General features: G+C 49.3%; 1 protein-coding gene across 2 annotated transcripts in view; it reads left to right on the forward strand.

Annotated features, from left to right (window-relative positions):
• CABLES1 (Cdk5 and Abl enzyme substrate 1) overlaps positions 1–23,853 on the forward strand; it is a 106,789-nt gene that overhangs the window by 55,623 nt on the left and 27,313 nt on the right. The window contains exon 4 of one of the 2 annotated variants that reach the window (XM_014837277.3): positions 13,101–13,178. The exons of the other annotated variant lie outside the window; for it this stretch is intronic. Within the exon in view, the coding sequence (XP_014692763.2) occupies positions 13,101–13,178 (78 nt within the window). The remainder of the gene's footprint in view (positions 1–13,100; positions 13,179–23,853) is intronic. 2 annotated transcript variants of the gene reach the window in all.

Here is a 23,853-nt window from a genome sequence, read left to right on the forward strand (position 1 = left end):
TGGGAACCCATGGATTTTAGCCCCGTGAGACCATTTCAGAGTTCTGACCTCCAGAACTGTAAGATAGCAACTTTGTGTTGTTTTGAGCCACTGACTTTGTGGTCACTTGTCACCACACCATCGGAAACTAAGATGCTTTGTCATCCCAGTTTACTCAGGGGGACAGTGGAGCCTGGGGCTGGAGAGTGGGGGTGGAGTCTAGATCCAGGCATTCGACTCCAAAGCTCAGTGTCATCATTGAAGGGAGGCTCAGGAAGGAGAAATCCAGACCCGGTAAGACAGCATGTCGTAGATTTTTGAGAAAACCCTGTTGACTTCCAATTTTTAAAAATCATTAGCTAAAGGCCAAAGACCAATAAAAGAATGGCTTAAGCAGATTTGTAAGAATAGTATGAGGGAGACTAAAGTCCAGAATGAAGTGAACATTGATAGAAAGAAAAGAAAGCCGAAACTCTCGTACGCTGCTGGGGGGAATGTGAAATGGTGCAGCCAGTGTGGAAGCAGTCTGGCGGGTCCTCAAGAAGGTAAGCAGTTCCACTGCCAGGTATGTACCTACATGAATTGAAAAGAGGAATTCAAACAGATCCTTTACACCAGTGTTCACAATAGCTAAAGGGTAGACACAACCCAAGTGTCCATCAGCAGATGAACAGTTAACAAAAGAATATTATTCAGCCATAAAAGAGGAACGAAGTGTTCATGCATGCTACAGTGTGTGTGAACCTTGAAAACATTACGCTAAATGGAAGAAGCCAGACACAAAAGGTCACAATTTGTACGATTCCATTTAGACAAAATACCCAGAATAGGTAAATCCATAGAGACGGAAAGTAGATTCAAGGTTCCCAGGAACTAGAGGAGGAAGGGAGAGTTTCTGCTGGGGGCAATGGAAACGTTTGGAAAGAGCGGTGCTGGCTGCATAACAGTGTGCATGTGCTTCATGACACTCAATTGTACACTTAAAAATGGTTAAATGGCATATTTTATGTTATATGTATTTTGCCACGATAAAATAAAATGCCAGTGATAGCCATGGGGCTTTCAAAACCATAATCAGAAGAGGGAGAAGGGGTGGCGAACCTCTTGGGGTTTTTAATGGGACAGGACAGAGCAGCTGTCAGCTGCTGGCCTAGTTTTAGCTTCTTCAACAAGCAGGATTGTGAAATGTAGACTGTAAACAAAGCAATGTGCTGGGCACGCAGTAGGCACTCAATAAGTGTCTGTGGAATAAATGAATGGAGAAGCCTTAAATTTTAAATGAATTTTAGTCTTTAGGACTAGATCCCAGGGAATGGAAAGAATTTAGAAATAAAAATGATCTTTAAAACACCATGGAGAATAAAAGAAGTTCTAAGTCAAATGCCAGGCAAATTTGCCTTAAGAAAGCCAGAAAGAGAGTTGGTAGCAGAGGGTAAGTTCTCATAATCATAGACTAGCAAGCCTGGAGCTGATTGCTGGCGGAGTTCTGGAATGGACTGTTAAACAGATGGTTTGTGTACTTTTAGAAAAGAGTGGCGCTTGCTAGCAGTCAACAGGACTTCACTGAGAAAAAGTCATGTTGACTTCATCCCCTTGTTGATGGAATAACCAGGTTAGTAAATTAGAGGGCTGCCGTAGACATGACGTTTCTTGATTTCAGCAAAATGTTAGACTGTTCCTCATTATAGCATATCCCAGGGAATGCTGGGTGATCGTGGAGCTGGAGAACCTGCAGACAGCTGAAATTTGTTAACTGGCCCTTCTCAGCCTGAAGGGGCGTTGAAGGAGATATCGCATGGTGTTCCCTCGAGCGTTGTCGCCTCTGGAGAGTGAAGGCCAGGAAGCCCCATCGCGGGCCCCGTGGAAGACCAAAAGCAGGAGGAGAAGGAGAAGGTGTTGCAGATGAGGACCTCGACCCGGTTCCTTCAACAGGGGAAATGCCGGGCCCCGCTCGCCAAGGTTAAACTTAGCAGGGATAAGGGTTGCAGAGATAGGTGATCAATTACAGCACAGGGTAAAGGCTTCAGAAGTTCATGTGAGAAACAGCCTGGAACATAGATTAGCAGTGTGCTCCGTAGAGGCCAACCATGAGATGGTACTGCAGACTGAGCTAATTTACTTGTCTTAACAGAGGACAGTATTACAGAATTGTGTCACTTTGCACCCAGCCAGGGTCAGTGCCATCTGTGGTGTTGCGATCAGTGTGAATGTTGCATTTGAGGACGCTGGGTTTGTGTTAGGATGGCCCCTTTGTGGTGGACTAGGGTTTTCCAAGCGCCTCCCCATGGAGGGCAGGCTGGATGGCGCGGAACCAATGGGAGCAGCCAGCTCTTCCATCTCATTTTGTTGAACCGCCTGTGTATAAACAGCCGTTTTTCTAGAAGGAGATGTGTGCACACAGACAGAAGGTGCCCCATAAAGCAGTTCCTTAACCCCAGGGAATGCAGGGATACCCGTGTTCAGTCTGCTCAGCACCTAGGTGCTGACGTCTGCTCTGTGCTGGGACTATTGAAGTGTTGGGATAGATCTGTGAGTAAAGCAGCAAAGATCCTGCTTCTAGGAGTTACAGGCTAGCTGGGGCGGCAGATGACAGACAAATAATGTATCCTATGAGAGCTGGATGGTTGTGCTGCGGAGGAAAACTGAAGTGGCTGATGGTTGGGGGTGTAGAGGCAGGGCATGCTGGAGGGTCAGAGGCTTCTCTGATGGAAAGACCTTTGAGCCGAGGTCTGAAGGAGGTGAGGGAGCCAGCCCTGAGCTATCCCAGCAGGGAAGAGCATTCAGGGTGGATGGAACAGCAGTTGCAGAGTCACTGAGGCTGGAATGTAAGGGGTGTACCTGAGGAACTGTAGGAAAGCCAGTGGCTGGAGTAGAGAGAGAGGGAGAGAAGAGGAGGAGATGAGCCCTGAGAAGTCCCGGGAGGGTGGAGCGTGAAGATGCCGCTTTAACTGTGAGTAAGCCTGGAGGGTGCTGAGCACAGAGGACTGACGTGACCTGGCTTGCATTTGAACAGGGTCACTGTGGCCAGCCATATATGGAGGGCCAGCATTGCAGGTCATTTTTGATAACCTTATATAGAAAATTAGGGTGTGTGTGTATTGTCTTCTAAAAGTGAATTTATTTCCGTATGAAGTTCAAAAATGACTCAAACTCTTCAAAGAACTGTTCACAAATGTATGAGCACACCTATTGTCACTAAAGAGAGGTGACCAGCGGCCCCATGCCACAGCATCTGGAACGGGGGCGCTTGAGCATCCTGTGAGGAGGGTGCCTGGCGAGTGGGAGCTCCGACTTCATAGAGAAGAGCCAGTCTGTTCGCTCTAACGCGTGTCGTCCCTGAGAACCCCACCGTCTGCTCGGGAGAGGAGGTTAAACGAGAGTGTGGACAAATCTCAGTCCTCGGGGAGAAGGTACACCCTGGAAGATGACGGACATTACAAGGCCAGCTGGTGCCGACTGAGAGCTCACTGCTGCCAGGTAGAACTGGATCATCAGAACGGAAGGTGGAGACGCTGAGCGTGAAGACTGAAGGCTAGCCAACGGCCTTTTAAGTCACCTGTGTCTAGTGACATGCTTCTCTTAGGAAAGGACCTTTCCTCTTGGCACTTCCAGCTTTGACAGTGATGGTGGCAAGAGCCTTTATTCAGGTGGTCATCACCCTTCCTCCGGCAGCAGCTGTGGGCATTCTCTGGCACCCTTGGGTCGTCTGGTTGTCGAATGTCTGCGTTGTACACAGCAAACGCTACCCTGTGCACCGGCAGCGCCCTCCTCCAGGGTCTGCTTTGAGAGTCATTTCATTCTGAACAGGCAGAGAAATGCTCTTTGCAGTGAGTGGACTGGGCTGTCTCGTCCCTTGGGAGGGATTTTCAAAGAGATTTGAGAGGATTTGAGTGTGAGCAGATAAAGAAGTCAGCTAGAGCTTTGTCTCTTTAAAGTGCGAACTCAGTAGGAAAACAGAAAACGTATGGATGTAAGATTTCGGCACTCTATTTGCTTTTTAAAGTGAGATGGTAAAAGTGCGCTAACTGAAGTCAAGTGGTAACCTTTCCCTTTTATTCTGAGAATTTTGGAGGGAAAAGGGGGGATGGGTAATAACTATATTAAGACCTTGTTTGTGATCTCGTCAGTTCCAATCTGTCAGCCTAGTTTAGTCTGAAAAATGAGTTGGAGGAAGTGGCACGTTTCAACAAGTAAAACAGCCAGCTATCAGGGCTGGACTGGCCTTCTTGAGAGAAGGAAAAGGTCATTGCCTTTTCTCCCTGAAACGAATCCACCCAATTTGATGGATGTGGAGCATCTTCTGTGAGGCTCCGTGCAACATCCCCCCTCCCCAAACACACTTTTGCCCTCAGAACTTGTGTTCCTATTAGAAGACTAGACCCTGCTGGCTGCCCCCTGCACCCTCCTCCCCACCGCCCTAGCAGGAGGCTGGCAGGAAGCATCTTGATCCATATCATCATCAGTGTTTACAACCAGTTGTCAGCAAAATCTCAGTCTTGAGGGACTGTGAGTGGATAGACTGAGGAGCCCTTCAGGGATCCCCAAACCTCACTTAGACTCCTGGGCCCAGCCTCTTCCACCACCGGATGTCCTCCAGAGCAGCTCTCACATACGACTGATCCATTGAGCTTCCCCTGCTCCCTGGGGCTTTGAGTGGTGGGAGGAGGGGAGGAGCTAGGCTCACGCAGCCGCCACTGGAGCTAGCAATGCATGTGCCCTGCGGCCGGCGGACAGCTGGGTCACCACACACCACATGCCAGAGTTTACGAAGGTTTTATTATTCACACTTCTTTAAGAAGCACCGAGGTTATGCTGGCTTTTTCTGTGACTCTGCATTAAGCTTTTGAGAGAAATTATATTAATCATAAGCAACTGTGCTCAGTGCCTCATGTGTGCAGATGTATGGTGCTGGAAAGTTTGCAGCCTGCAAGTGCTTGTTGCTCCTTTCCAACCAGTTTGATTTACAGGAAATAAAATGAGTCACAGAAGAAAGATTTAGGGGTTGGACAGAAGCTTCCCTTGCCCGTTCTGTTTCAATTCTCTGCTTGGCCAGAGGGCCTGGGAGCCCAGGGGATCCCAGTCCTTGGTCCCCACCAGTGGTTTGCAGCAGTGTGAGAAGAAAACCATAGTTAGGGCCAGCAGATGGCTCCGGGCAGCACCACACTTCAGGACACGGTCCCCAGTGCTGTCCTGGAGGCGCAGGTAGCAGAGGGCTCCAGGGCTCACGAGGGCACCTCCTGACTTCTGTGACACCATGCTTGGTTTGTTTTCCTCCCTGTTATGGGCTGGATTGTGTCCCTCCAAAATTCTTATGCTGCGTCCCAACCCCCAGTACCTCAGAATGTGACCTTGTTTGGAATAGAGTCATTGCAGTTGTAATTAGTTAAGATGAGCTTGTACTGGAGCAAGGGGGGGCCCCTGCTCTAATATGACTGGTGTCCTTATAAAAGAGGGAAATTTATGGGCTGGCCTGATGGCGTCGTGGTTAAATTCATGTGCTCCACTTTGGCAGCCCAGGGGGCATTCGTGGGTTCGGATCCGAGGCGTGGCCCTACAAACTGCTTATCAAGCCATGCTGTGGTGGCGTCCCACATACAAAATAGAGGAAGATTGATGCAGATGTTATCTCAGGGACAATCTTCCTTACGAAAAAAAAAACAGGGAAATCTGGAGACAGACGCGCACAGGAAGAACACCTCTGTGGCCACGTGAAGGCTGGCGTGACGTTGCCACAAGCCAAGGAGCTACCAGAAACTAGAAGAAAGGCCTGGAACAATCCTCTGTGCCTTCATCAGAGGGAGCATGGCCCTGTGGACACCTTGAACTGAGACGTCTGGCCTCCAGGACTGCAGGACAATCGACTCTGTTGTATAAGCCGTTCAGCGTGCGGTACCTCATTGTGGCAGCCCCAGTACACTCACACCCTCTCTCCGCGCTGCTAGGAGCTCTGCCCCGTTCCCTCTGCCTGCCCTTCCTTTCTTAGTGCGCTCCCTGTCTCTGGGGGAGCTTCAGTCACCACCCTGTGGTGATCGCTCACAGCCCCCCAGCCCCACGATGTCACCAGTTTCTCCCACTCCTCCACCTCCACGCCAGCCGCCAGCCATGCTGAGTTGTTTACACCAATTGCTTGGTTAAGGGGAGAGGTTAGTAATTGGTGGAAGAAATACCCACAAAAATTGCATACGTAGCTTAAACATCATACTTCAATTTAAGGCATATTGGTGATTATCCATCAACAGTTTTTTGATGCCAGGCCTTTTCTTTGCATCTGGGTCATCGGATTGGACTCTGTTTGTGGCATCGACCTCACGTAGCATCACTCACACCATTGCTGCCGTGTCCACAGTGGACCTCTTTAAAGGGACCCAGGAATCTAAGTGCAACGTTTTCTTGGATTTTTACAATTTTTTCCTAATCGTTTATAATTGTCTTGCCCACACCAATTTCAGCTGCACTGTTTTTTTTAGTGATTTGCCTTGTTTGAATATTTTTCAAAGCACCCAGTGTTGTTTTTTGTAGACGCAGCATTTCGCTTTGTCCCTCCACATTTCGTTAGTTGGTGCAGTCTTTAGTGAACAAGTCCAGGTTACAAGTACAACTGGCGTAAGCAGGTTTGGGATGTTGTAACTAACAGTAAGTGTACAACCCAGGTGGGTATTCTGGAGAACAGCCTCCCAGCCTGAGCTTTGAGTGTGCCCCGGGTGTGGTGAGAGTGACTTTCAGAGGGGAGTGGTCTGAGACCCTAGTGGGTCAGGCAAGTGGCGGTCAGCAAAGAGGGTTTTACTGCACGCTCAGGTCTTCAAATAGGCCTTCCGCTCCTTCTCCTCCCAGCCTGGACTCCTACCAATCCCTCTGCCAGTGTATCTTCTCCTTGTAGCCTGATGCCCTTCATTCCTCCAGTCTCAGCTTAGCTGTCACTTCCTCCAGGAAGCCCACCTTGCCTGCCTCAGGCCAGGTTAGCTGTCCCTCTGATGTGCTCGCTAGCGCCCTCTACTTCCCACTTAGGGCACTCACACCCCTGTATAAATACCTCCCACCCAACCAAAAGCTTTGAGGATGGAGCCCTTGTCTGTCACTCATCAGCAGATCCCCAGCAGCGAGCACAATGTCTGGCATAGAGTAGTTGCTCAGAAAATAGTCGTAGAAGGGAGGGAGAAGAGGAAGGTTATGTAACTTGTTTCTCAGAAATCTTCCACCTCTCCCTACCTCGTAGGATCAGGTGCACCTCCTCAGCGGGCAGTGGAGGCCTGCACTGTGGTGGTGGTGATATGAGCAGTGATGGAAGTGGTCGTGGAGGTGGCAGGGTATGGGCAGTCATGATAAGAAGATGAACACCTCCACTGATGATCAGACCATCATCTCGTATTTGTGGGCTACTTAGCGTGGATCTGCAGGTGCATTCTCCCGCCTAGTCTGTGCCAGCTCTGTGTCCCCCAGGCCTCTCACTCCGATGCCCTGTGCGGCCTCACTTGTCACTGCATTGGTGTGTTTCCCTTCATCCTGGTGTCTCCGTTCCCCGTTCTCAACTGTCAGAATCCCACTCCTCCTCCAGGGCCCGACCCTGATCCTAAGCCCCAGCCCCGCCACTTCCTCAGCCTTCTAGGTCCCTCTTCTCCACAGGCTCCGCCCTGCTCCCGGCTCCCTGAACTGGAATATTGTCTCCATCCCACTCCAGGATGGAAGGGAACAGTCGCTGTGTGAGGACCGGTCTTACAGCCCTGCAGGTTCTCTGCCTCTGCCCTGGTACCCAGAGAAGGCACATCCCGCAGTGAGGGGAGTGTTTCCATCACCCCCAATGGCCAATGAGAGTTTAAATAGAGTAAACAAGAACCCTTTGTTTTTATTTTCTTTCAACTTACCTGTAATTGCCAGCCCTTCAGAGAGAGGGAGAAAGGGGTCAAGTCCCCCTTCTCCCAGCTCTTAACAAAGCACTGTGAGAGGAGGAAGGGGCAGTTGTGGGCAGAGAGGTAGCAGAGGAGCTGAGAAGCGTGCCTCTGGCAGGCTGTGTGCTTCAGGTGTCCTCATAGTCGTTTGTCTTCTGGCGTCAGTGCTAATGGCGTTAATTTCTCTGTGCACCAGCAGGCGTGGCCCGAGTGCACAGGGGACCTGCCGAGCAGGGCATGTGTGACACTGAGCCGCACTGGGAAGAAAGTGACTGAGTGCCGGCTTTGTTCACTTTCCAGGGCTGCCCTACAAAGTACCACAACTGGGTGGCTTAAAGCAAAAATGTGTCCTCTCACAGTCCTGCAGGCCAGAAGTCAGAAGTCAAGTGTCAGCCGGGCCCTGCACCCTCTGCAGGCTGTAGGGAAGGACCGCCCCGACCCCTGCCAGCTTCTGGTGACGGCCCGCAATCCGTGGTATCCTTGGCCTTTGGCTGTATCACTCCATTCCCTGCCCCCATCATCACGTGGCCTTCTTCCCTCTGTGTGTGTGTCTGGGTATCTCCAGATCTCTCTCTTTACTAAATCCAGTCATTGGACCTAAGGCCCACCCTAATCCAGTATGACCTCATCCTAACTTGATTACATCTGCTAAGACCGTATTTCCAAAGGCCACATTCACAGGTACCAGGCGTAAGGACTTCAACATGTCTTTTTTAGGAAACACAATTCAACCCGCAGCACCTGCCTTTTTAAGTGTGTTCCTTCTTGCTTCCTGGGCACGTAGGGAAGAACTGCAGAATTTGGGAATGTGTTTCTCCGTGAGGGCCCAGTGCCTATTGTGGACCCCTGGGCCCTGGACGCCCCTGGGCTGTGTTCATGCTTCACTGTGCTCATCCACCATTGTTGTGAATGTGATTTTCTTTGGTCTAGCTTTTGAAGTGGATTGCTTGTTTTTATGTCTTTAAGAGAATATTCTGCTATAATGGGATATTCCACCTGGAAGAGGTCGGACCTTCTCACAACCAACAGTCTCTCCACAGTTCTTGAAATAGAACAGGAAGCCAGTTTTTGGCATAGGAGGGAACCCTCAAGGGTCCTGGATGGCGTTAGACATTGCCCGCTCAGACATTGTCGGCACTGGGCTGAGGGGTTGAGAGGAGATCCAGTGAAAGTGGTCCATGGCGCTCTGTCAACTCTGGGGCACTTGTGCATCTCCTGGCTGTTCTGAACACTCGAGAATCTCAAGGGCTGAGTGTGGATTTGGAAGCTTTATGGCCGGAAGCCATAAGTTCCCTCATACTAGAAACGCTTTCCCAAGCAAGGAAATGAAGCTACTCGAAGAAGAAGGTTAGCCAGTATTGCAGCTGCAGAGCACTCGCACTGCTTCCTGGAAACGTCTGGAAAACTCTGTATCCTGAGGCAGCTCTGCCCACATGGGCTGCAGCCCTGGGAAGCTTTCTCTTTTGCTATGCTTTTTTTCCCCTTTGGCAGAGTTTGTATGGAAATGTGATCTTTAATTCCTTAAAGACCCATCTCTCTGGAGTTAATTCCTCTTTTGAAGTCATAATCTTTTGGGTAATGCTTTCTGGTCACCTTAACTCCAAGTAAAGTTATATGTCACAGAAGGGGAAAATTATGTGGCTTTTGCATACCATTTGAGCATAAAAGAAGATAACTACAGTGGTTGGAGGCCATGATTTGGGAGTGGTCAATTTCTGAAGCCCCTTGGAAATGGCATTTGGGCGTCTTATGTCATTCTTGACATCTAGCATCTGAGTTAATTCTTCCACAAATACAGAGGCACTCTAAGGATTTTCTTCTCAGGCGTTTCCATCGCGATGGATGTTCCCTCGATACTCGTAAAGAGCAAGTTTGCAAATTCACAGGAACCCTCTCAGTTCTGGGCACAGCTGTTGGTCACGTGGGACCTGCCTTTAGATTCACGCTGCTCGAAGTTGCTGGTGTAGGAAACAGAGAAGACTGAGACCTCACCGTTTATTGATACCTGCCTGCTCTGGATAAGGCCCGAAGTCCCTCCCTGATTCCAGAGCTACTTCAGGAAACACAGAAGGTGTGTTCTTGGGGGCCTCTTTGGCTATTTCCAGCTCCCCAGGACTTGAACAGCTGCAAACCTGGTACAGAGCTGCCATGCAGGTCTCTGCTCTGGCTTCCTCCTCTGGCCCCTGCAGAAAGTGGGAGTCTGTGGGATGCAGCTGGGCCCGAGAATGGAAGGAAAGTGCCCAGAGATGTGGTGCTCCTTGCTTACCTCTTCTCCCTACCCAGCTGCTTGAGATCGGCTACCCTACTGGAATTGCTGGGAAACAGTCCACATTCATAGTTGCTAAACTTGACCTGTGCGTTAGAATAACACTTTTGTCTGAATGAGCCGTCAGCCTCTCCTGGAACTAGATGGTGAGGACCACACAGTGTGAGCGCTCAGTTTAACAGAACAGTGCAGCCCATTTACTAATAGGCGCATTGTGGTCGAAACTTTGGAAAGAATACTTCATTTCACATGCACTTATATTCTCTCATTTTCTTGTTCTATTAAAAATGTCCAAACAAATTCGGTCTGTGGGAAGGAAGGACACGTTAGCTCTGAGTAATGAAGAAAATGCAGTGACACTAAGCCGGTTGAGTCTGTTCAACACATTCTTCCTGTGTTGCAGAAGACGTGACACATGGATGTCAAGTGACACGAGGAATGAGTAGTTCCAGGCTTTTCTTTTGCATGGATGGTGGGGGTTGGGGAGTATGGAGAACTGTCCTTCCTTCTGGAAAGGGGCCCAGGCTGAGCAGAGCGGGAGTAAGAGCTTCCGGGGGCTCCAGCAGCTCTCATGTCAGGGCTGTTGTGATCGGTCGTCCTCTGGTCCCCTCCCCGTGCCTTGCCTGGTGACCTGAAGGCCAGGCTGGAAAGCCCCCCTAGAAAATCTGGATGAAGGCAGACTCCTTGGTGTCCAGTCAAGCCCACTGTGAGTACCCAGTCAAACCCACAGGAGCAGACTTTTCTAGTAAGTCTTAAAAGCAAAGCATTGAGGCACGTGGTGGTAAAGAGCACAAGTTCAAATCCTTGGTTGGTCACACCTGCTCGTGCATCACCTGTGGCACGTCACTTACTCGTTCGTGCCTCGTCAGGTACAGCATTTAGAATCTGGCATAATTGACACTTAGTAAGTGTTACCTATAATTACGTCTGTTTACGTAAATTTACACAGGCACTGCAATGCCAGAAGCTCTGACGCTCGTCTCCGTGGGCGAGTGCCCGAGCAGCCTGGCTCGTTCCAGCAGCTGCTGTGCTTGTGACTTCTCTAACTCCTGGCCCCCAGGCCTTGGCGGTCCACTCTGGATGAGATGCTTCTGTCCTTGCAGCAGCAGCCAGGGTTTGGGTTTGTGGTATCTGGTGAGAAATATCTCCCTTGAGAGAGGAGAGATACCTGTGTGTGTGTTACATCTTTGTAGACAGGCCACATGTGTCATCCTTCAGCGTCCATTTAGCAGGGCCTGTCGCATCTTAGCAGGCCTGTGTGTTTAAGCACAGAGGTCTGCAGAGGTTCAGAATCTAGGTACTATGCTGGTAAAACTTACTCAACCAAGAAGGCAGTTCCCACTGAAAACGGTTCATATTTATTGCAGGTGTATTCTTTGCCAGGCACCTTTCCAAGGGCTCGCCCGCTGTGGACTCATTTATTCTTTACAGCATTCCAATAAGATAGTTACCGATTTTATCCTATTTTTTTAGATGAGGAAACTGAAGCTCAGAATTAGTAAGCTGCCTGAGGTCATACGAAGGTGACAAAGCTGAGATTTGAAGCTGGGAGTGTTGCTTCGGGCCTATCGGCCACGGGAGCGGTGAATCACTGTGGAATGAACAGCCAGCCGCGGTGCTGGCCTCCTAGGGACAGGGGCTTGGGGCCGCTCTGACGCACGGCATTGCCCAGGCTGCGTTCGTGGCAGCGTGGCCATGTGCTAAACCCTTGGACTCCCCGTCTAAAAGAGGAGGGTGACAAATGATTAGTGGCTTTGTGATCAGTGCACCCCAGCAAGTGGAAATAAGGAGTGGAGGCAGCTCTGAAAGGAAACAGTGAAGGGGGCTATCTTCTGGGGAGGTGACTTCTGAGCCAGGTTTTGAAGAATAAGTAGGAGTTCACTGGGCATACCAAGTTGGACACAACGGGCAGCAGAAATAGCATGCGGAGGACAGCGGTATGAAACAGCAAGGGGTTTAAGGTGGGGGTCCTTTCACATGGCTGGATGATAAGTCGCAGAGGGAAATGCCGTGTGTGTTGAGACCAGAGAGGCAGAAAGAGCCAGAAGACAGGGCCTGGTGTGCCACCCCAGGGACCTACTTTATCTTGAACGGTAGGCAATTTAATATCCTAGTTTTAAAGCAGGGTCAAACATCCCCAGCCCTGATGCAGTTAGTGGTGCTGTTTTTTCCGCGGTCTTATGACGGTTATTGAAGGAACAGATAGAAGTCAATAAGCTCCATATCTGATGGGTATTGCCATTGCGCTAAAGAATGTTGTTTTCTTGATCTCCTCAGCTCGCTTCTCCATTTTTCATCAGCAGTTCTCTTTGGCAAACGTTATTCTCAGATGCCAGGATAAGTACTTTTGAGAGTTTTTTTTTTTAATGTTTTTTTAAGTGGCCTTTGCTTGCATAAGAGCACCGTGTAGAACTGTTTCCAGTGGTATCTTTATAGCAGGAGTGGAGGCTAAGACTGATTATGTAATTGTTCCCTCAATTTATTCTCAGAACCTAACAAGCTGCCAGCATATGAAAAACCAAATGATCATAAAGGCATCTGAGTGTCCTGCCTGCTCACGGTATCTGGCACTGTTGCTCTTGTATTGTCTACTGCAGAGTAGAAGTCAGTGGTTTAAAAATGGCGTGATTGTTGGCTCAACACTGGGCACCCCCGACTTGTAGCTCTGTCTCCCCATCTTGCGTGTACAGCTCACAGCCAGCAGCTCTCACCAGGAAGGATTCACGTGCACTCATTGGAGACCCTGGTCGGCGTCCCGCATGTTAACATCTGGATAAGGAGAGGCTGCGTACTTCTGTGCTGGGGTTGAATTTTACAAGGAGCACAGAATACCATCTGTTCGAGGAGGTGGTGGGAGTGGGCAAATACTGCTTTGAATTCCACAAATGATTAATTGCTGAAGAATTTTTTTTAATTTAAATCTTTGCATTTAGTTAGTTTGTTTGTTGTTTGTTTTTATTTTTATTTTTTAGAATAGTCCTTGTCAGTGGCAGAAGATCCTTCTGTAGTATATTTTCCGTGCTGCCGTATCGTGACAGTGCCCAGGCTGGGTATGTATACGCATGCTTGCTTTGTGGTGCTCTGGGTGAAAAGCGCAGACACCGTGTGCGTAGTGTGGCTGCCCTTTCCATTTCAAAACACTTGCCTTACTTTGACACTGCAAATTCAGTACTTGTAAATTTGAAAGAAAAAAAATTCCGCTTTCTTTTCAGCCAGAAATCTTCCTTGTAATTTTGTGTGTGTGCGCATGTGTGTGCACATGTGTGTCCTCACCACATTGCCTGCTGTTTCTTTTCTTTTTGTTTGTTTTTATTGAAGTGTAATTGACGTACGGTATTATATTAGTTTCAGGTGTACATCATAGTGATTCAATATTTATATACATTACAAAAGTGCTCACCACGATGTCTAGTTACCATCTGTCACCATACAAAATTATTACAATATTACTGACTATGTGCCCTGTGCTGTATATTACATCCCCATGACTTATTTATTTTATAACCAGAAGTTCGTACCTTTTAATCCCTTTCACCTATTTTGCCTGCCCCCACAACCCCTCTCTCCTCTGGTAACTACCAGTTTGTTTTCTTTATCTATGAGTCTATTCCTCTTTTGTTTGTTCCGCGTATAAGTGAAATCATATGGTGTTTGTCTTTCTCTGTCTGACTTAGTTCATTTAGCACAATACCCTCTAGGTCCATCCATGTTGTCGCAAATGGCAAGATTTCATTCTTTTTTTATGGCTGAGTATATTCCATTGTCTATGTGTATATTATGTCATCTCTTCCAATTCTGTAAAGCAAGAGCAATACGGGGCCCGCCCCATTCCACAGGGCCTCACTGGTTTTTGGAGAAAGGTAGGTCAGGAAAGGAATCAGACAAACCTTGTGGCCATCCTGCCTCCTTGCACCTTGGGCTTGGGGCTGGAGACTGACCAGCAGTTGGAGCAGAGTGGTACCAGGAGCAGACCTGTGTGATTCACCACAGGCCAGAAGCAAGCTCGCCTCTCTAAATCAACAAGCCCCTCCCTTTGCTCTGAAAAAAAGTAGGTAAGTGAGGCTCTGTCCTTCCAAAGCCACCTCTGAATCTCGATTCACTTGTCCCCTCACCAGTTCACTGCATCCAGCGTTTGTTGTCAGGGAGCTGCTGGTATCTAGGGCAGCACAGTTCACTGTGTCGGATGCTTTGTGGGATGTCAGCTCTGGCCTCTGCAAACTAAATGCTGGGATGGCCTCCTGGTCATGTGACAGCCACACACTAGCACGCATGACCACTTCCCTGTGGGAGGACAGTGTGGCCCCTCATGCTGATTCACCGTGGATTCATCTCCCACCGTCTTCCATGAGCTCTCCACCATCATTCCCACTCACATTGGCCTTCCCTTTCCCTCTGTAGATCTGTCCGACTTCCACCCTGTTCAATTTACCATGGTCCTTGTTTGTACTCGACACCATACGCTCCACGGGTCGGGATGGAGCATGTCTTTGTTCATGGATTCCTGACTCGGTGGCTTATCAGATGTGTGCCTTAAAGAGCAATAATAGTCTTACTGTTGGTTGAGCACTTGCTTTGTGTTTGTCCTCTTCATTATCTGCATCTCTATGACAACTTTGCAAAGGAGGTGTTCTAGGAAAAGTAACAGCAAATCCTGCAGCTCAGAGCTTCAAGGACGACCTGGGCGTGGCCAGCCGGCTGTCCTCAGGAGACTTCACAGGGAACCTTCCCTCATCCTGTCAGCCTCCATGGTCCTAGATCTGGCTGCACCTGGGAGCAGGCTCATCCCCTGGAGACACTAGCTTAGACCAGCTCCCAGACCAGAGGCCAGCTCATTAACCTCATTATAAGTAATGGCCCCAGAGCCCAGAATATTTGAGTGTGACCAGTGCGTGAGCACACTTCCAGGGAGTCTGAATCACCGGTGGGAGGCTGTCTGCAAGCATAAGCTCTCATGGCCAGGACTGGCATGGGCACTGCAGTGTCTGCCTTATTTTTCTGGGCTTCCCTTGCTGACCTTTCTGATTGACATATTCTTTCCTTAGCTATGTTCCCTTCATTCGTTGATTGAATGCTTACTGTGTGACTAGCTACTGGGAGAAAGGTAGGGGAACATGGACCTGGGTCCTGCTCTCCTGGAACTTACAGCCAAGAGAGGAAACACACTAAAACTCACATGTGATTGGTTCCTCCTTTTAGTAAAGGCTGAAGACACCAAGACAATCTGGCTTCTCCATGCTTTCATCTTTGAAGTGTTCGTGTTGGCTTCCTTCTCAAAGGGTGATCTTATTTCCAAGTTCTGGGGTCCCCTCACTCTGGTACCCATATGCTTATCCTCATTTCATAGAGGAGACCGCTGATCCTCAAAGGTTAAGGTCTCAAACTTTGGGCAAGAACGGGAATTTGAACCCAGGTCTGTCCAGCCCTGGGATTTTCTGTGACCCACCCTGGCCGAGAGGCAAGATGAGCTCCATATGGGAAACCCATGGGGAAACCCATCTGGGAAATGGAGCTTTCGTGATAACTGCCTCCAGGTTCCTGAGGCTCCCAGGGTGCCTGTGTACAGATGCAGCGTGGCGCCTGTACACAGAGAGGTGGGTGGGGCCAGCTTGTGAGGACCCTAGATTTCTCACAGCGAACGAGAGTGGGAGTCAATGTGGGGAGCTTGGGAGACTGACAGGTTCTTGCCTGGGCAACTCGCCTACCCTCTGTGAGCCTCCATTTGTTCCTCTGTAGAATGGGGGTGGCAAGTTACTACCTTGTGTCATTTAATTTGAAGACCACAGCATTTTATGCAAAGCCGATAGGAGTATGTTTTAACTTTAATTACCCAGGAAGGAACCTCTCATATTATTTCTGTTTGACATCCTGGTGGAAATACGTGGCTCTCACATTTTAACACCTCAGGGAAGTGCCAGCTGGCAGCCAGGGTGCTGGGAACAGGGCTGTGTCAGTGCCCAGGTCTCCTTCCCAGCGGGAAGGCCTGTGTCTGTCAGGAGGACTTACCCTGGGATCACCAGCAGGGTCAGCTCTTCTGCCGGTTGCCCCAGATGAAGAAGCAGAATGAGTGCGTGAGCTCACAGGACGCAACCTTCTACAGCTTAGACAGGAGTAAACTCAAACTCGCCTTTCCTTCCGATTTTATGGATGAGGAAATCAAGGTGCAGAAAGGTTAATTTTCTCTAACAAAACCCATAATCGGATCCTTGGTACTTGTTTCTGCAGCATATTCTATGAGGGTACTCACATAAGAAACTGAGCACAATTTAAAATATCATAATTTAGCAGCAGGATTAAGAAGCACTCTGCTTTTTAAATTTCTTAATGAACAGACATTCTACTTATGAATAACTGCCATTTATCATAATTTACTAATTTTTAGGAAATAGCTATGCTCAAATAAAAATATTTATACTACTAAATTATATACATATATTTTTTAAACTACTTCAGTTCATGCACATATTATCTAATACCTTTCCACGGTGGGAAATTCCTTTACTTCTGCGCTATAGCTCTGTCTCTGACCCTTGTAAGTCAGAGACCTTCAGGGATGGGAAGGACTTCAGAGATGATGTGGTGTGGGCCCCTGCTCCACAGCATGGGTGCCTGAGGCCCCAGGGGTGAAGCCGCCCTGCCCCCGGCAGAGCCAGCAACACTGAAACCAGGCCTCTGCCCCCCAGCCTGCAGCCTTTGTGGATTCTAGTGCCCAGGTTTCTGTTGTACTTAGGCACGTGGGCCAGGGCACATGTGCCTGATTCTTCCAGATAAGCACGTACCCCCTTGCTAAAGGGGATACTGCACAGTTCCAGCTTCATCACAAGAAAGTTTTAAAAACAGGAAACTCAGAAGTTCATCCACTGTGTACTGGAAGCCCCTTTGCGGGGAAAGCCTCGTATCAGGACAGCCTTATCTCTTTCCGGTTTTGTTTTCTGGCTTCTCATGCTGCACTGGAGCTTCCCAAGTCCGGCTCTCACATCTTGGCTTATCCTCCCTCCCACCCTGACCCCAAAGCTCTGTTCTTGGTTTTAAACTGAACTGAACGCTTATTTTGGCTCCTGACATCAGTTGACCAAAGCAGACAGGCCAGTCTTAGAAGTTTTATCATCCATTCATTCGTTCGTTTACTCATGTATTAATTTATTTGTCATTCAAGTCATTTCTTCTGGCTGCAGTGAACATGAGGCCCTAATGGAAGCTGGGAGGGTGCAGGGAGGAGTCAGACCAGGAGCTTATCATCGAGGAAGGAAGCCAGACATGTGAACAACCAAACCAAGATGACTGGGGAGCCCCAGAGAGACGCTAGAGGGTACCTGCCCCCAAATCTTTATCAACGTCCACATTTACAATAAATCTACAGTCTTCGGTCTAAGCTGAGGGTCTGTTAGGTAAAGTCTCTTTATCCCCACCCATCCCTCCAAGTGCATCACTGTCTCTGCCCACCTCCTATGCAGAAATTCAGGTGCAACCACTGCACAGTGGAGTTCGTTCATTCACTCCACAAAATCTGTTGAACCTACTTGTGCCAAGAGCTGTTCCAGGCAGTTAGAGATACAGAGGTAAACAAGAAATGTCTCTTTCCTCATTACCCTCTAACGTTAGGAGACAGAAACAAGTAAGTAAACAAACTAACCATCAAACAGAAGAGCAAACAATTAAGTGAGTTCTAGGTAGTGTGTGGCTGGAGCACAGAGGGAGGAGTTCAGTGAATTCAGATGAAGCGATCGGGGAGTGCTCCCAGAGAAGGTGGCTTTTCAGCTAGACATAGAAGTGTGAGGTCTTAGAGAAGTGGAGAAGGATATTCCAGCCTCAGCAGTGACTTATGAGGATGTCAGAAGATGATCTGGCCCATTGGGAACGTCCATGCAGAATCTGTAATGCCTGACGTGCTGAGAACTCGACACAGCAGCATCCACTCTGGAATCCCATTGCCAACCAGCACCCCAGGGTGCAGGCCTGTGTAGTGAAGGGAAGGGAGAGGGGTGCAGACAGTGAGCTATGCGGGGAGACCAGGTCCTGGATGTCACTGTCACAGGTCCATTGCTCAGCCTTTCCAGTGTCAGTCCCCTCGTTTGTACAATGCGGGGGTTGACTGCACTCTTCCAAGGATCCCGCAAGCTCAGATAGCTAGCCTCTGTGTTCTCATCTCTGTTAACTTCGCTAATGTGGAAGCCACACGTCTGCTTGAATAAGGAGTTTATGAATGGGACATGCTGTTCACACTCCCATCCACCAATGATCTGCTGCCTCGAGAGCTCATATCGACATAATTACTCTCTGTCCAGTTTTTAAATTTTTGAGTTTTTTTTAAATATGTAAATCTGGTGACATTTTTTTAGTTTTATTTGGCACATTGTTTGCTGGTGTGGGCTACAAGGATGGGGCTTAATCAACCTGGGGCTGCAAACAGTATGAAATGTTTGGGGTCTTTGCATGCCACCAGATTTATATGTCTAGGCTGACAGTAGGGTTAATTGCAAAGTGGTTTCTAGAGCTTCTGCGTGAAGCTGACTGCCCTGGTTATTTCACAACTGCTGTGGGCTTCCACTGTTCTTCCCTGCCTGGATTTATAGGTAAAAAGGTGTTTGAGAAAACAGCACATTTCCTTAGGACCAGTTGATGGTATAGTCGGACATTTGTGTGAACATAATCAATAGAGGCAATAACTTAGGCTGGGACATCAGTGGTGCTTACGGCACCAGGCGCTGTTCTCAGTTTGCTCATTTACTCTCCTCAACAGCCTCGTAAGGTAGGTTCCACGATGGTCATTTCACGGATGTGGAGGCTGAGATCGGAGACGAGGCAGGCAGGCTGCAGGCTCCGTGGGTGCTGTGTTCTCCTTTGGGGGCCAGCCACCTCACAGGGCCAGTCCCTGAAGTGCTGATGCTCCCTTCACTATCCTTGCTTTGGGGCTGGACTTGCTGGCTCAAGACCAGCAAGAAGTGGGTGGCACGGGCTGACGGGTGTGTATCTGGGTGAAGGTGGACCTCCGTGTGTGTGCCACAGGAGAGCCGCCTCCTGGGGAGGGGCCACACTGCTGGGTGGTGACCTTCCAAAGGCTTTGAGGTTTCAGTTTACACTGCAGCCTCAGCTCCTCCAAGGGCAACTACAAGCATCTTTGGGCGGAGTCTTGGGTGAAAAACTATCTAGTTCTCCCATCTGGGTATTGGTTGACTATGGAATAGGAAGGTGTGGGGAGATGGTCACCTTCTCCAGGTGTCAATACGGTGCAGACACCTGGCTGTGTGCGGACGTCACTGGTTCTTGACCCTGAAGTGCTGCTGGCTCACGTCTCCACACACCTTCACAGCTACACCCAGGTCACCCCACAAGCACCGCCAGGAAGCAGTTTAGGGACTGGTAAGGGTCTTCCTCCTGTCTTTATACTCTGCATGAAAAATGCTTCTCTTTAAGAAAGTGTGACACGCAGTTACATTGGAGGATCGTTATTCACAGCGCCAAACATGTCTTCACTTTACAAGAGGATTGGTGACAGGGCTTTTTAAATAATGAGCTTGCTTGCTTTCTTAATAAGCATTATTTTATTTCTTAAAATAGTGTTTGATTTGCAGAGTTTGCTCATGTGCAACGCTTCAGGAAATCATCTGTTAGATAAAATGAGATGCTTCTAATAACCGTCCTTTGTTCCTGTTCCTTCACTTTAGGAATTCAGAGTCTGGCCTGCTGCATGAACCCACAGTGGCTCTGATGGGCACAGAGGGGTGGGATACACTCAGACAGCAGGATCTTCACTGACGGGTGGGGTGGGGGGCAGTGGAGTTTGGATAGTTCACAGAATGTCCAGGAAAGACAGAGCAACAAGTATAGATACCCAGGAACAGTTCAGTAGGAGGCAGTGCAGCCAGGACAGACATACAGCCACCCCCTGGGGCTTCTCCCGTGGAAACGCCGCTGCTGATGCTTCCACCCTACAGCTGCCAGAAATTCTGATCTCCCCCGTTTGTTACCTCTGCCTCCACGTTTCACATGAGGGCTTCTGCTGTGTGGAAACTAGGCCACCTGTGGGAGTTTGGGACCTGTAGTTGTTGGCTGTCCTGGGTATTGTGAGCCAGTCTGTGGTCTCTGCCACACTGGTTCGCTGAAGAATCAACCTGTCCCCAACCTGGGAGGCCACCAAAGGACTCTACCCCCTAACCCAGCATCAGCTTCAAGAGGGAGCCCTCAGGGAAGCGAGGGTCCGTAGAAGCTCAGAGGGTCCCCTCCCTCCCCCAAACATGCTTCCCTGGGGGAAGATACTTTCTAATCAGACTCCATGGTATCCAAACCTTGGGGCTCTGAGTTCAGTCAGGGCCCCAGCTGAGCTCAGCCACAAGCAGCACCCCCACCCTGCAGCCTGCCCCCCCTGGGCTGGACTCCGGCCTCTCCTCCAGGCAGCCTTCTCCGGCACCCCGCCCAGTCCTGACGCCCCACCCAAGGCCCCGCTAAGAGTTGCTCCTGCTCTCTGCTGCCCTTTACTCAGGCCTGTCAGAGCACTTATACATGTCTGTTAACCTCCTTGTAACTTGTCCTCACCCTCTTAGAGGGTGTAGGTCGTGTCTCAGACCTCGAGCCATCGCTCGCACTGCACAGTAGGCACTCTTCTTATATTGGTTGAATGGATGAGTAGAGGCGGTGTTTCTGAGGACTGTGCCTCCAGGCTTTTGAGAAGGGCTAATTTTGTGACTGTGTCACTGCCCCAACAATGGTGGCTGCCCTGCCTCAGTGGGAGCAGGTGCTGTTTCTCAGGAGCCCTCAGCCTGGCCCCTCGTCCCTGTGAGCATGTCCATAGAAATGGCGGTGCTGGACGGACTGTCAGAAGGAAGGGCCCAGAAGGTGCTAACAAGGATGAGGTGACATGGACCTTGGGGCACTGCTTTTCTGTGAGTAACTTGGTCACACAATGAAAGTTGCTAAGCCTGCAGTGACAGGAGGGTGTCAAGCTGCAGCCAGATGCAGGTGCTAAGCCCCATCCAGGTCCCTAGACCCAACCTGCCCGGGCAGTGTCTGCCCACGTCAGCTGCACAGTCTGGGCAGCCCTCATTTGGCCTCACCAGCACATGCTGTGCTCTTTCCGAGTAGTCACAGACACTAACACCCTGAATGTTAACCCCGAGAATGCCAAGGGCCCTTCGCTGAGGTCACACCTGGTTCTGCAGTCTCTGCGCAGGCTCCTTCGGAGTTGCCTGGCTTTCAGTGGCCTTGATCAACTCAGGTTGCCGGAATGGCGCCAGGCCGGTGTGATGTGATCAAAATGTGAATAACACCCAACCCCATTATGAGCAGATCAACACGTAGTTTTCCTTTCATGTCCTCTGCTTTTGCTTCAAGCAGGGAACGTCTCTGGAGTGAATCCAGGATAGAGTTGGAAAAGGACACTTTTCCCAGGTCAGTCCTGGGGGAGCCTTATCTTATCACTGGAGCCCCTCCCCATGTCTGGGGTGAATTGAAGCCCCTGCCTTAGTCCTCCTTATCGCCACCCACCTGCACGCACATGCGCACAGCCTGACCCTTGCTGCCCAGCCTCTCTGTGCCCCGCATGGCCCTCTCTAATCAGGTGCACATGCTGGGAAGATGCTGGGATTTACTGGCATGCTTAGACTGCAGACTGGCTACAGGGCGTGCTCACTCCTTTCAAATAACACAGCAGCTAAGCCCCAAGCCCCACTAATCGTTCCCAGGATGGGTTGTATTTTCATAACAGCTGGCCTAGAGGCTGAGCTCGATGAGCAAACATCTCTTCTGAGGACATGGAAGCCCTTCCTGGACGTAAGGGCATTGCCACTTCTCCTTAGGGTGTCCCGCAGCTGATGCATTAAAGGAGATCTGACTTGGAAGATTCACCAGGTCACATGGGTTCAGTGATGGGGCGCTCCTCAGCTCCAAAGGTAGACTTTAGAGCTAGAGGAACTTAGAGACTGTCTAGTCATGTGGTCTTCAGAGTTCTTCTTTTTTAGCTGAAGAGACCATTCTTCCAACACAGGTTTACATAGAATTCCGGTACATAAAAAAGCTAACCACAGATTTATTCCAGAAAAGTGGGAGTGGGGTCTAGAAGCCCACTCGTCTCTGCTCAGTCCCTCATGGCCCCAGTAGGAAGACCATCCTTATCCATTGCTGCCGTCGGTGCCCATGGGCATCTGAAGCCCTGGGGCAGTAGGGCGCATGGGAGAGAGCTGGTGGGCAGGCAGAATCCTCAGTCCCAGCAAGGTAACCAGTCTTGATGGTCCCAGGCTTACTCATCTGTAAAATTGGCTAGAATGTCAACCTCAGGGAGTTCTGAGAGTGTTAAGTGAAACATTCCATAGGAAATTTTTTTGAGCCCCCTGCCAGGCTGCAGGAGATTCTCATTAAATTTTTCGCTTTGGGAACGTTTTGTCCAGTCACGGAGCTATTTCTTTGCTCCCTCTAGGTCTGCCCCAACTTCACAGATCTCAGTCCGGGTCACGATGAGTTTAGCCAGCTTTGGGTTTCTACAAAATCCAGGGATTCATCCTCAGATCTGCTTTTATTTGGTCTTTAAATTGTTTTTCTCTGGTACATGCTTATTAAAAAAACTTCTGGAAAGATAGAGAAAGACAGTCTCTGTATGACTCCCCTCATATGTGGAAGTTAAAAATGTAGACAAAGAGAACAGATTAGTGGTTACCAGGGGCAAGGGGGGTTGGGGGTGGGCACAAAGGGTGAAGGGGTGCACCTGTGACATGACTGACAAACAATAGTGCACAACTGAAATTTCACAAGGTTTTAAACTATCATAATCTCAATAAAAAGTTAAAAAAATAAAAATAAAAAAATCTGGAAAGTACATAAAAATAAAAGGAAAATAAAAATTGCTCAGCCTCACCTCCTAAACAAAGCCGTCATTAACATTTTGGTCTGCTTCCTTCCAGTCTTTTTTTCTCCTAGTGCGTTTGCTTGGATGGACTGTGACGGGATGCTTGTTTTGTTCTTTCTTTCTTGCCGGTGGGACGGAGCTCTGCCACATCCCACCTTTCAAAATCAGCCGTTGGAAGCTGGTCCCTGAGAAAAGGAACAGATGCTGCCTGTCTTTTCACTGTAACCGTAACATCAGACCTTGCCGTAGCTGTAAACACTCTTCTTATGTTAAGCTTGTAAATTATACCGTTTTCTGGGAAGAGTCCTTGAACCAGCTCCTCTTCTCAACCGACAGTTGCCAAGGCCAGGCTGAGCCTTTTTGCCTTTTATCCACATTAGTCACTACCTTCTCTTTCCTAGCCTGGATTTGTGGTTTGGCTTGGTGACCCTCTGCTTGTAAAATGAGTTGCAAGCAAGATTCTTGACTTTCTGAGGAGGCAGGCAGCACTTGATAAACAGCTCATCCACACCTCTGCCTAAGACCACGCCCTCCTCCTGCTCCTCAGCCCCCACCCTGTCCTCTGGGCTGCTGTGCCATCACCATGGGCCCAGGAGTAGAAAATCTGGGAGCTGCAGAGGAATCTATGGGTTCAGAATTAGAGAGAGGGAAAAATTGTGAAAAACAGGAACAGCTTAGGAGAAAGGATTCTGGAGTCCTGAGAAGGAGAAGGAGGGTCAGAGAGGGAGGAGGAAATAGCGCAAACCTGACCTCCTTCAAAATGTTGCTGAGGGTCAGCCCCAAACCAGGAAACCCTGAAAGAGACTCGGCTTTCTCCTCTCTCTTTGCCCTCTTTCACCCTCTGATCAGTTGCTCCTACAACCACAGCTCTTGCTGGTACTGTCCGGCTAGTT

Source organism: Equus asinus, chromosome 7 (genome assembly GCF_041296235.1).
Source record: "Equus asinus isolate D_3611 breed Donkey chromosome 7, EquAss-T2T_v2, whole genome shotgun sequence".
Lineage (NCBI taxonomy): Eukaryota > Metazoa > Chordata > Mammalia > Perissodactyla > Equidae > Equus > Equus asinus.